The 12,161-nt window shown below is 39.4% G+C and overlaps 2 protein-coding genes across 3 annotated transcripts; one reads left to right on the forward strand and one right to left on the reverse strand.

The window, feature by feature from the left end:
- The first annotated feature begins 237 nt into the window (after positions 1-237).
- sv2 (synaptic vesicle glycoprotein 2) lies at positions 238-4,295 on the forward strand. Its single transcript, XM_056740583.1, has 13 exons — positions 238-422; positions 711-767; positions 852-1,013; positions 1,511-1,673; positions 1,783-1,904; positions 2,023-2,186; positions 2,366-2,446; positions 2,532-2,615; positions 2,704-2,792; positions 2,885-3,012; positions 3,095-3,190; positions 3,301-3,460; positions 3,585-4,295. The coding sequence occupies exons 1-13, from the start codon at positions 350-352 to the stop codon at positions 3,766-3,768; spliced, it is 1,563 nt and encodes a 520-aa protein (XP_056596561.1). The 5' UTR covers positions 238-349; the 3' UTR covers positions 3,769-4,295.
- A 52-nt stretch (positions 4,296-4,347) lies between these two features.
- On the reverse strand, positions 4,348-12,131 carry cpeb1a (cytoplasmic polyadenylation element binding protein 1a). Of its 2 annotated transcripts, XM_056740581.1 has the most exons (12): positions 11,927-12,131; positions 11,002-11,113; positions 10,191-10,373; positions 8,960-9,177; positions 8,604-8,847; positions 6,956-7,069; positions 6,767-6,856; positions 6,550-6,686; positions 6,283-6,481; positions 6,115-6,209; positions 5,948-6,028; positions 4,348-5,512 (listed from the first exon to the last, which is right to left on the reverse strand). In XM_056740581.1, the coding sequence occupies exons 1-12, from the start codon at positions 11,939-11,941 to the stop codon at positions 5,402-5,404; spliced, it is 1,599 nt and encodes a 532-aa protein (XP_056596559.1). In that variant the 5' UTR covers positions 11,942-12,131; the 3' UTR covers positions 4,348-5,401. The 2 variants fall into 2 exon arrangements, with proteins under 2 accessions (XP_056596559.1, XP_056596560.1); XM_056740582.1 differs by lacking the exons at positions 11,002-11,113; positions 11,927-12,131 and adding an exon at positions 10,457-10,844.
- Between the last annotated feature and the right edge of the window lie 30 nt (positions 12,132-12,161).

Raw genomic sequence — 12,161 nt, forward strand, 5'->3', positions numbered from 1 at the left:
GACACAATAAAACATGTGTCGTCGCGTTATAGGAAGTGCGAACGAGAGTGGCGTAGTTCATGACGTCGCAAGCGAAACCACACCCACAATGTTGCAAGAAAATATTTTTTATAAAGTTAATATCATTTAAACATACGATGGCGTCGTTTTCTTTACTCTAAACTGCTAAATTAAGTATACAAAAATATCTTCACACAGCTGATGTGAAAAAGCAACAAAAAGGGCGGGGTTTACAGTTGGCGTTATCACGAGACCACGCCCGCACGACGGTTTGTTTACAGCAAGATGTGCATAGAGGCTTCTGATCGGCGATAATGCAGTTTACACGTTTGCTTGCGTTTTTCTGAAAATGAATGTAATGGCACGACGAGCTCACGAAGACACGGAACCTCTGCTTCAGTCCTCACATGCGTACGAAGATGGTAAAACACATGAACGATCATGTAATACTGCATATAGTGCTAAAGCTCTCTGTACTGAAGTTCACTTTAATGAGGTTAATGTATCTCTGACAGTGTGACATAAATGAGTAAATAGTTGATCTATTAAGTATTGTAAGTCGAGGTACATACAGACGTACCATAGTAGAAGTACTTTTGATAATAGCACATGTTCTTTGATGTATATTTAATAATGGCATTACTTTAGCTGTAGTTCCACAGTTCTTTGTTAGTGCCTGTCATTGCATGTTTGTGTTATGATGTTTTTAGATGATCAGGCAACCAACAAGAAGAAACTCTCCTATGAGGAGGCTGTTGAAGCAACAGGTTAATATTTTACCTTCATGTATTAAAAATTGCTGATGTTCACACACCTCACATGGATCATTGAGTATTTGTGTCCGTCCGCAGGGTTCGGGCTCTTCCACTGGCTGCTGTTGGTCATCTGCGGGTGGGCGAACGCCAGTGATGCTGTGGAGATACTGTGCGTGTCTTTCTTGTTGCCCACCGCCCGCTGTGACCTGCACCTCAGCTCGGCTGATATGGGAATTCTGACCGCCAGCATTTTTCTGGGTTATTGTCTTGATTGATCATACGTTCATTTTCCAGTAAATTTCCAGTCGATAGAGTAAATTCCATTCCCACGTTTTCCTGTTGAACATCATAAAATCCAGTCTGAATGGCTTAGGTTTACGGTGACTGAGTGTTTTGTTTCTTTTTAAGAGGAGAAACGTATGGTCAATAACACAAAACAGAGGTATAAATACTAATAAGTTACAATTTTGCGCTTTGTATCGAAATCATTTGTTATTTTAGTTTGTATTCATGCAAACCATCAAAATAACATTCACTTCTCTTTTTATTACTGTCGTTTTCAGTTAAATTTGATCCAACTGCAGTTTGTTCCCTGTTTGCTTGAACATTGAGTTGATCATGTGTCAGAAAAATGCAGTCACACTCATCTCACGCCGTTAAAGATTTTATGATTTAAATCCATCCAGAAACAAGCAGTTGAGCCAGAGATTAACAGATGATGTCATCACGTCGTGTTCCACATATTTTTTCGGTAGGCATGATGGTGGGAGGTTACGTTTGGGGATATCTGGCCGATCGCAGAGGCCGCCGAAGCGTCCTTGTCGTTTCTCTGGCTGTGAATGGCGTCTTTGGGGCTGTGGCCAGTTTGGCACCGAGTTTCTGGCTCTTTCTGCTCCTGCGGTTCTTCAGTGGACTCGGGTAACTGCAAATCCAAAGAGTTTAACGTATACAGACGTTCTGACGTTTGCAAGAATAGTGTAACTGAACAGAATCTCATTATGTGAATGCATCCCTGTCACATCCTCAGGGTCGGCGGATCCATTCCTGTAATCTTCTCCTATTTTTCGGAATTCCAGCCATGTCTACGGAGAGGAGCGATGATCAGCGCCCTCGCCACCTTCTGGATGGCTGGAAATATTTTAGTAGCAGGTAAACCCTTCATAACATGCTATTCAACAACAAACACAACAACGATATATTGCAATTCAAAACAGATAAAAACTTTGAAGGTTAACGTGCAAGAATAAAAATATTTGTCTCCGTTTAGGTGTGGCATGGTTGGTCATTCCCAGAACATCTCTGAATGTTCGTCTTAGCTGGATGGACTTTCAAAGCTGGCGTCTATTCGTGGTCCTCTGCTCGATTCCAAGTTTGTCATCGGCACTTATATTCAGACTCTTCATGCCAGAAAGCCCAAAATTCCTCATGGAGGTAAAAACTGAGTTCACCGGGAACAAGCTAACTTAATAGACTTGAGTCAAAGTAAACACTAAATTTCATTTTAAACAAATAAATGTGTTAAATATTCTGATTCCCAGGTTCATGTGTAGCTCACACCATTAAGTCTGAATGTTTGTTGGTTTTAATAGTTGTGTGTTTGTCCTCCATAGGCTGGTCGTGAGACAGAGGCTTTATCTGTGTTCCAGACGATGTTTAGACTGAACAACAATTTCACCATCAAAACGTTTCCTGTATGTAATCTGTTGCCATCTAGTGTTTGCTTTCCATCCCTCTATTTGTATCTCTTTATAAAGTTGTGAGTTTGTGTGTTAACAGGCATCGGGGCTAGTGATCAGACCTAAAGAAGATGGAGAGAAAGAGAGACTCGGTCCAAGATCTTTTACCGGCCGCCTCAAGCAGGTTATGACATGTGACCTCGCCGACAGAGAATGTTTCTCTGATATGTCAAAAAAATGACTTACTCGTGACGTGTCTTGATGTTTTGCAGGCATTTGACCCCATTAAACAGCTGTTTGTCAGACCACTGGCTTCAAGAAGCGTCGCTCTGCTTATAATATTTTACTGCATATCATTTGGGTACACACGCGATTCGTGTTTTAAAGTATATTTAATTTTTTGAATCCAATGCAATGGAAATATGAAATGAATAACAGAAACTCTCTTCTCAGATATTATGGCTTATGGATGTGGTTTCCGGAGCTTTTCAAGAGGATGGAAGATGGAGGGTCTGCATGTGCCAACACATCCCGAATCCAAAGCTCAGCGAATGAAAGCTGCTATCCTGTCAAGACTGCTGGTATCGTTTCATCATAACCAGACCAAACAAGTAAAATCAAAACAAAACTAGATGATGTTTAATATTTTTTGTTTTGTTTTAGTGTACATGGAAGGTTTCATAACTGCAGCTTCAAACCTTCCAGGAAACATTTTAACTATCCTGCTCATGGACAGATTGGGAGGAAAAATCCTGCTCTGTAAGTACAGCGTATTTTCAATGGTTTGGCATTTTTAAATCTGTCATTTTATGATATGATCATCATTCATCTAATTGATGGTTGGTGTGTGTGCGTTTTCTCTCTGGTAGCTGTCAGTTTGATGGTGTCCAGCGTGAGCGTGTTTGTCATCTACGTGGTGAAGACCAAATCTCAGAGTCTGATCGTGTCTTGCGTGTTCAGTGGTGTTTCTGTCATCTCCTGGAACGCTCTGGACGTCCTCGGGACGGAACTTTACCCCACACAACTACGGTAAATATCAGTGGGTCCGAAACAAAGATGAAAGGGATACACTACCAATTGTAAAAAAGGTTTGGATGTCCTGGCTGTGTTACATTCAAATTATATTTTATTAATTCCAGTTTGCCTGTTTCAGCTCCTCAGCTCTGGGGTTTTTCACCGGAGTGGGTCGTGTGGCAGCAATCATGGGAAATGTGGTTTTCGGGCAGCTTGTGGACTCGAGCTGTGCTGTTCCTCTGCTGATGGTCTCTGCGCTCCTGCTGGCAGGAGGAGTGGCTGCGTTACGCCTGCCGCAAACTAAACAGACTGAACTCACTTGATACACCCGATGAACAACATTTGAAGCACGGGTGACCTCTAACGTGATTCCGAACTACAGGACCAAAGAGCTTTACATTTCCTTTTCAGTTTTGCCTTTATGATACACAAGTGCAAATTATAAAAATATTTAAGGGCAGTCAAATGATTAATCACATGCAGAATAAAAGTTTGTGTTTATATAATAAACTGTATGTCTGTGTACTGTGCACTGTGCGTAGTAATTTTGTTTTTATAATAGCATACACATAAATGCATATATTTAAGAAAAATATCAAAATGTATATATTATTTTAATTATTTGGTTAATGTAAGTAATTACATTTAAGTATTTCCTAAATACTGTATATATACATGTATGAGTTTATAAGTATAAAATGAATATGCACAGTCATATAGGATATATATTATGTAAACACAAACATTTATTCTGGATGCGATTAGATTGTTTTGCACAATAGGACCAGCATCATTTTAAAATGACTATTTTTTATGATTTTCTAATAGATAATATAATTGAACAACTTTATATGTGTCCTGTTTTTAAATCTGTTTATGAATAAACAGCACATTCAATGATATAATGCTTCAGCAACTTTATTTTGTCCAATCAGAACATCTACGTTTGTAAATAACCATGGCAACACTTGCAGAGGAATGAGGTAGAGACTTTTAAATTCTAAAAAGCAGCCGCAAAAGGCAACAAGAAAATGACGAGGCTCTTTGGCACAGCGAAGAACTAGAGCAGCAGGACAGATTCACTCAACCGAGATTAAGAGACTTTAGCTTTTTTGTTTAACAGAAACACACAAGTCAATGTAACTGTGAGGATTTACCCTCATTCCTCTCAAAATAAATGTTAAAACCACCGGCAAACATTAACCCAGTGCTCAGTTTTTAAAGTACAACAATTTGATTAAAACTATGTACAGCACAATCCCTGCGGCCAAAGTAAATTCTACTCATCTGATCAAATGGCTGAAAGATGATGGGTGGTTGCTAAGCAACAGCATCGGCCAGCTGTGACGTGATCTTGACAAGATGCTTATCAACCATATTGTACTGTTAAAAATGGCACTTGGAGCAGCAAAAAGTTAAATAAATCAGTTGGTTCATATTTCCATGGTGTGAACCAAACATGCAAGTAGAAAGCGAGTAAAACTACTTAAAAATCTCAATAAACAACAAATATAAATAAATGTAATTAAATAATGGAAAACTAATAACAAATGAAAAGCCAAAGGCACAAACTGGCATTTGCCTGCATCGAAGGGTCAGACCTGCTCGATTTAAAACTAATATTCTCTGCATGCAAAATCTAAAACACAACTCTTAAAATAAGGCGGACAACTCTCCGGCCACCTTCACAACCCCGGGGTCATCCCCATGGCGATGGCTGTCTGGTTAACTGTGCAAAATGAGTCGCCATCATGAAACCCGTCGATGCATAGAGCCATAATGAACAAGAACACATGCAGTGCAACAACGCAAGAACTTCCTCTAGGGAACCACGGCCTTGTTTTCTCGGACACTACGATCTCTTCTCAAAGCGGTGAACTAATTCCAGGCTTTCTGTGCTGTGGGCTCTTTGCGTTCGCTTCCTAATGAAACAGTTTTTTATGGATGTTCGTGGGTTTAGTTAGGATTCAGAGCCTTCTGGTTTCGCATAAGAGGCTGATGGTTCCTCAGCACATCAAGAGAGTGTCTCCAATGCCAGCACGAGCGACAATAGTATTTAAAACAGGCCTGAAAGGGAATTCAAATGAATAAACATTAGCTTGAGTCTGGTGTCAGAATTTGCTTTGTTGTAGTGGTGTGCATTGCAAAAATGATTATTTTACTCTGTATTTTGTCTTGATTTTCAGTACAAATATACAAATGTATATTAGATTATACTTAGAACAGTATAATTATTTTTATTTCTATGATTTTATATACGATTTTTAAGCACAAACAATACTTAATTTTGTGTTCAATAGAACAAATAAATGTATTCGGGTTTGGAACTTGATGGTGAGTAAATGATGAAAGACTTATCATTTTTGAGTGAACTATCCCTTTTAGACGTTTTGCTTATCAGAAATACAAGACAGTGACAGATAACCCACCAGAAAATGCTAAAATTATATTAATGTCTAATAAAATGCTCGGTCACATCTAATGTTATCTGTGAAAGCAAACCTGAGCTCTACAGAAGAACGGTCCAGGCTGACTGTTGCATATTTGGCACACAGAGTCATCCAGATACGGGTCGATCTGGACCTTCAGAGCAGACACGAAGAGAAAAAGATGAAAAACCAAAATATGTTATATATAATATACGTATGTATATAAATGCTTTCCTGTACCTTCTTTGTAAACTTGCAGGTTTTAATCTGCACAAACGCGGCGGTCACAGCTTTCAAGTAGCTCTTTTGGCTCCTGAAGGTCACTCTTCCAGAACCTAGAAGTACAAACACCTCAGACCACCAAATCCAAACTGATCCTGCTTATTTAAACCCGTCCAATAAACCGACCTATGGGATATTTGTGCTTGTCTGTGTCGATGCCTGCGTACACGACCTCTCCGAAGAGCTCTTCCATGATGTGAGCTAAAGCTTCAGCATTCAACATGCCGTGCAGAGCGCCCACGAACACGGTCTTATTGCGGCAGAGGCGTTGGGAGGCACAGCAGACGAAATTGCTGTCTGAGATCACCCACGGGATGACCTGCACCTGCGAGTGAGGGTCAGAAGTCAGGGGTCGTTAAAGCCATGTGATTACAGTAAGTGGAGTGTTCTTACGTCTTTGCTTTGGATTCGCCTGCTGGACAGTTTGTAATAAAACTCGAGATAATCGTCCGAGTGCAGACGGTGAGGAGTACAGGCCTGCAGAAGAGCCTTCACGGACTTCTCCCATTCAAACACCAGATACACGTAACCTACGCAAAATATAGGATGATTTAATATAAAAATTGTAGATTTCTGGTGAGATCCATTGTCAGGTGATGGTTGTCTGTACCTTGCGGAGGGCAGCGTGGATGTTTGCTCTCTTTACCGGGCCACTCCACTTTCAATGGACCAAACACGCTAAATGTGCTCAACAGACTCGCTGCGGAAAGACAACCAAGATCGTCCTTTAAAACCTTGTTTGTCTTCAAAAGAATAAATCAGAATAATCTTTAGCTCAGATGTGTGTCTGGTGGCTCACCCTCTGTGATGTCCCATGGTACACCTCCCAAAAACACTTTACAGGAGTAAACAGGATTTTTGCAGTGTTGAGAAGGAAGATGACCTTCCCAGATGTATGTGGCTTCATTCAGCGCTGTGATGGACAGTCACGATCACACAAATTATCATTGTTTATTCTATTGTTTATAAGTTCTTCTAGGGTGCTATTGGTGTACTTCTAAAATATACTTTATGTAGGCCAACCAGAAGATATCTACTTCAGAAATGTCCTTAGAATTACACTTAAGTTCACTAGACGGTCCAAAAATGTAGTTGTAGTTGTGTTAACTGTTTTGATTGAGTAGTATGTCGATCATTGTTCTCACTACTTTCACTAATAGTTTACGGAGAGTATGCTTCAAAGTGCACTTTTATGAACTATGATAAAATAAGATACAGGTATTTATCTAGTCAACTTAAAGTGTAAACTTGATTGTGTACCAAAGTTTACAACTGTTAAAGTACACTTTTATAAACTAAACACAACTAAACAATTTAGTCCTTAGTCGTATTTAAATAGTACACTTAAAAGTATACTAATAGCACATTGATATTACTTCAATTATAATTGAACTTTACTAAGAAATACTAAATAAAATACACATGAAGTATACTTTTTTGGTAAGGCTACACACTACACAGCACACAGAATAGCTTGCTTACCAGTGTTGGGTGTAACTAGTTACTAAGTAATTAGTTACTGTAATTTAATTACTTTTCCATTGAAAAAGTAAAGTAAGGGATCACTCTTGTTTTTCTGTAATTTAATTATGATGTAATTGAACAAAATACTGTGTTATATATTCAATAGTTGAAACAACATCCTTACTCTAAAACGTATGCTTTAATGTATACTTCTCACATTTGTTTACTTTGGTCAATTAATAAGAATAATTGTGTTATACATCTCCTCCACAACCAAGCCGATAAAAAGTAATTTAACTGTCTATAAGAATAATTCTAGTTAAATAATGTAGTTATTTATTATTTATTTGAATGAATTAAGTAAATAAGCCGTTTCATGTCTATCCTTGAATAAATTCTTATCAAGGTTGATATAGGATATAGAAAGTAATAAGTTATTAAATACTTTTGGAGAGAGTAATTTGTAAAGTAATCTAATTACACTATTGAATATTTAATAAGTAACTAGTAATCAATTAGTTTTTTAGAGTAACTTACCCAACACTGTTGCTTACTAACAATACTTGACTCAATAATATAATCCACTCTCACTAATGCTAAGTCATGATGTGCCTAATGTGTCTGCAAATTTACTACAATTATTAAAACATTCAATTCATTGAAAACAATTAAACATCAGGTTAAATATTATATAGAAAACTTAAGCTAACTAAAAATTTGAAATTTATGAACACTGAATAAGCTAAATCAGTTTAAGATAAAATAATTAATGATTTTTTTTATGAAACTAAATTATCAGCAAAACTGAAATAAAAATAAAAGTATATAGCAATATCAAAATAAACTAATAAACAAATAAATAGTAAAAAGGCAAAAGCACAAAACAAAGTTGCAAAAAATTTAACAAAAAATATAAAAAAAAAGCGAATTAAAAAATAAATAAAACTACAATACCACTGAAAACTATCGTAACTCAGGACTACCTGCAGCTTGTTTGTGTAGTTTAGCTTCTCTCTCGATGCAGAACGCAGGTTTGTTCAAACTCAAACTGTCCCAGCCGGGCCAGACAGAACCTGTAGACCAGCATCCAGTGACCGACCCTTCAGCCCGAGCGGTGGGGGTGGGCAGCGAGTTCTGCTCCAGACGTGCATCTAAGCACAATTTCGGACCCTCACCCTGCAGTCTGGGCAGCCGTGAGGTCTGTGGAGAAGAAACTCTAAGGGAAACCTGCCAGAAACAGACCAGAAAGTCTTTAGCAAGACTCACACTGTCACCATGGAAACAGAAACTTGGGAACGTTCTAGCACACTCTTTCGGGTTCTCCCAGCTCAAACCTCACCAGGTGATCGGATCCCGATGAGATTCCGCTGGTCTCTGAGTTGACGGGGCTGCTGGATCCAGAACGCAACAGACAGTAAGATTCCAACATGTTGCTGGTCATGTGATTCAGAGCGCAGAACCTCTCCAGCGGGTCGCCCACACCTGCCGACTCATGAGTTTGGAAGTCCTGCTGCCGACCGGAATCTGCGCCTTGTGAAGCGCCTAAGAGATCCAGCACTGTGGAAGAGAATTTGATGTCAACACAAGCTTTAACCAACCATTTTTATTATTTATATCTGGAAGAAATGAATTATCAGCTGTGAAGATAAAGCATTTGTGTTTTTTAAGGGTAAATATAGACTATAGGTTTCATCGTACATGGGCACCGAAAATAACTTCCGGTCAGTGTTTGGTCATTATATATATATATATATATATATCCATCCATCCATTTTCTACCGCTTATCCGAACTACCTCGGGTCACGGGGAGCCTGCGCCTATCTCAGGAGTATATATATATATATGTATTTAATATTTATTTATATTCATATATTTTGTTGTATATTAACCGTATTAAATTAAACTCAACAGTAATTGATTCTGAACAGAGGTATACAGGAGGTTAAGTTTGGGCCAGATAACCTTTATGTAATTGCCGTCTATAAATGTTAAAAATGTAATAATTTGGTCTTGACCATTTTTATTGTGACATTAGTGTCTGACGAAATCTGAACATTGAGACATTGTTTGAAATCTCTACAGAGTCTCATGTGAGAATTTCTTGAGAAGTGTCTGAAATGTCACCAGAAATAAAGTAAGGATCCGTTCGTGCATATTCCTGTAGAAAATGCTGATGGCATGAGACAGCAGAAATAAGATGCGTGTGTGTGATCCTCTATAATGGGATTTGGGTCAGAACAAACCTCAGGCACATCATGGCTTTTATTCAAAACACAATTGGACGGCCACACACCCACACACTGACTCATTTACGCTTGTAATACAAGACTAGTGAGCCAAAAAGAAAGTCGAAATGAAATGTGACCCGACTCTTAAGAATCCACCGTTCTGTTTTCTGTTATTGGTGTGAAAGTGATTAGTCACGGGTAAAAAAAACACAGAGTCACTACAGACGAGACCTTCTAGAAAAATGTATCGACACACACCCAACACAAAGTGCAACAATGAAACGTTTCATCAAATGCACATTCGGCACAGAAATGCATAAACACGGCGCTGATTCACTCACTGGGTGTCTGGGTGTAGGGCTGGGTCAGACGCTGGGGTTCCGGCCGGTTCCAGCACGGGAGGCTGAGAAACAGCAGGCCCAGACTGAGCTCATCAACGCCGGGCACAGCGGTCGTAGAGTCCTGCTGATCTGGAGGGAACAGCATTCTGTCAACCAGCGGAGAGGGGCTTGTGTCTGACACATCTATGAGAGAGAGAGAGAGAAAGAGAGGCACAAATCCCCTTAACCAACGTTGACTACATCACACACAAGTTAGAGTTACCAACCTGCAGCGGGTCCAGATGAGGTCATTGTACCTATGTGTGTTCATCACTGCCCCGTTTAACATGTGACAGCTCCGTTCGGACCTCACACACGACTGCTATTGCTAAAGGCTGACATCATACACATTCACTAACACACTCCAACCGCCAGAACACAGACCCACTACTTCCTCTCAATGAGTAGTTTCTCTCCCAGTCTGTCTGTGTCTCGCTCTCTGTGAATGCGTGTATACTGAATCACGTGTTATGGTCAGGGTACAGTAGTCTCTCTCTCTCCCTCTCTCGTGATTGGCCTGACTCAGCAGAGAAACAGACAGTCGGGGGCCGGGCTCCAATGATCACTATGATTCAGCTCATTTGACTTCTCTCTCTCTCTCTCTCTTTCTGCTAAACCCAGTCTGTACCAGACACACCCTTGATTCATCCTCAAATGACACAAGCATGGACCGCCCATCCTAAAACGACACGCCCCTAGACCGCCCACTCTAAGGATGGTTGTGTATAACATCATACTAGACTAAACTGTGGTGTTTGTGGATTTTAGTTACCCATGTAATGTTTCCAGATGTCTTTGGTCCCGGCGGCCCTTGTGAGGGGTCCGGAGACCCTCTGAGCTGCAGGCTCGCCGTTATCACAATACTGGTTATATTCTCTATTACACTGTGAAACAGAAGTCCTTATGAATGGTAAACATTTCAGTTGCCCTTATATGAAGAGTATGGAAATATATTATCATAACTCAAATACGGACATGCATTGGAACTATAGCTTCACAATAAGCACAAAAGTGATTTAAGGGCTAATAAGTATATTAAACGTAAAAATATCACATTTTAATCTCTTTGATCTGAGCGACAGATATGAGTTTATGAGTTCTGACAGGAAAAAGTGCACGTGCACAAAGTCGAACCGCAGCGCGTCATGAAACTCGTATATTCAAATTTAACGCTAAAAATCATAACCATCATAATTTCTTATAACCTGTTTCTATGGAAGACAAGTTCATATATTTTGAGAAATGTCTCAGTGGTTTTGTTCTCAGACAGCGGAAGTCAAGGGAACCGACGTCATTTTGGGGTAACTTTTTGCATTAAAGTGTTCGTATTACGCACAGTGGAGTGTCCATATGGTGTTCACATATTTAAGCTTTATTTATTTTTATAAATTCCTGTTTGTTCGCGGAGAATTGCACATTTTGGTTCCCAATTGATGCCCCAGATTTTATTAGCATAAATCGGTTATTGGCCATTGCCATTAGGCTATAACACCAAGACATTATATTGGTCAGTGTATGACATTATTTCTCTCATCTTGTCAACATTAAACCTTTTTGTGTCGTGTTTACTCTATCTATGTAGTTTTATGTACACAACCAAGTTGCAATTTGATTAGCAATGCATATGTACAGTTGTATATTAAGTTATTCAAACCAAAAAACTAGACTGAAAGCGCGTAGTGCGCGTGCGCTCATACCTTGCAGAAATCCATATCGGGCGCGCGGCAACCAAAGCACACAACAAACACGATGCTTAAGTTTTACTAAATAAACTTAAGACACTCAAAACGAGGCTTAAACTGTTACTGGATACGACAAACTCTGACTCTAAACTAAACCGTTGTCTTGAGTGTTTAAGCAGTAATTAACATGCGCACGTCTCCAGCACGTGCACACGGGGACGGTGACGCGCACAGCTCCAATGATGCATCT

The sequence above is a fragment of the Triplophysa dalaica genome, chromosome 24, assembly GCF_015846415.1.
Source record: "Triplophysa dalaica isolate WHDGS20190420 chromosome 24, ASM1584641v1, whole genome shotgun sequence".
Taxonomy (NCBI): domain Eukaryota; kingdom Metazoa; phylum Chordata; class Actinopteri; order Cypriniformes; family Nemacheilidae; genus Triplophysa; species Triplophysa dalaica.

Coding starts and splice junctions, on each gene's coding strand:
- sv2 (XM_056740583.1), top strand. CDS start 350: ATGAATGTAATGGCACGACGAGCTCACGAAGACACGGAACCTCTGCTT. Junction 1,014..1,510: donor GACCGCCAGCATTTTTCTGG/GTTATTGTCTTG, acceptor TTTTTTCGGTAG/GCATGATGGTGGGAGGTTAC. Junction 2,616..2,703: donor TTACCGGCCGCCTCAAGCAG/GTTATGACATGT, acceptor GATGTTTTGCAG/GCATTTGACCCCATTAAACA.
- cpeb1a (XM_056740581.1), bottom strand. Junction 6,857..6,955: donor ACCATGGGACATCACAGAGG/GTGAGCCACCAG, acceptor GTCTTTCCGCAG/CGAGTCTGTTGAGCACATTT. Junction 6,687..6,766: donor TCCACGCTGCCCTCCGCAAG/GTACAGACAACC, acceptor TATTTTGCGTAG/GTTACGTGTATCTGGTGTTT.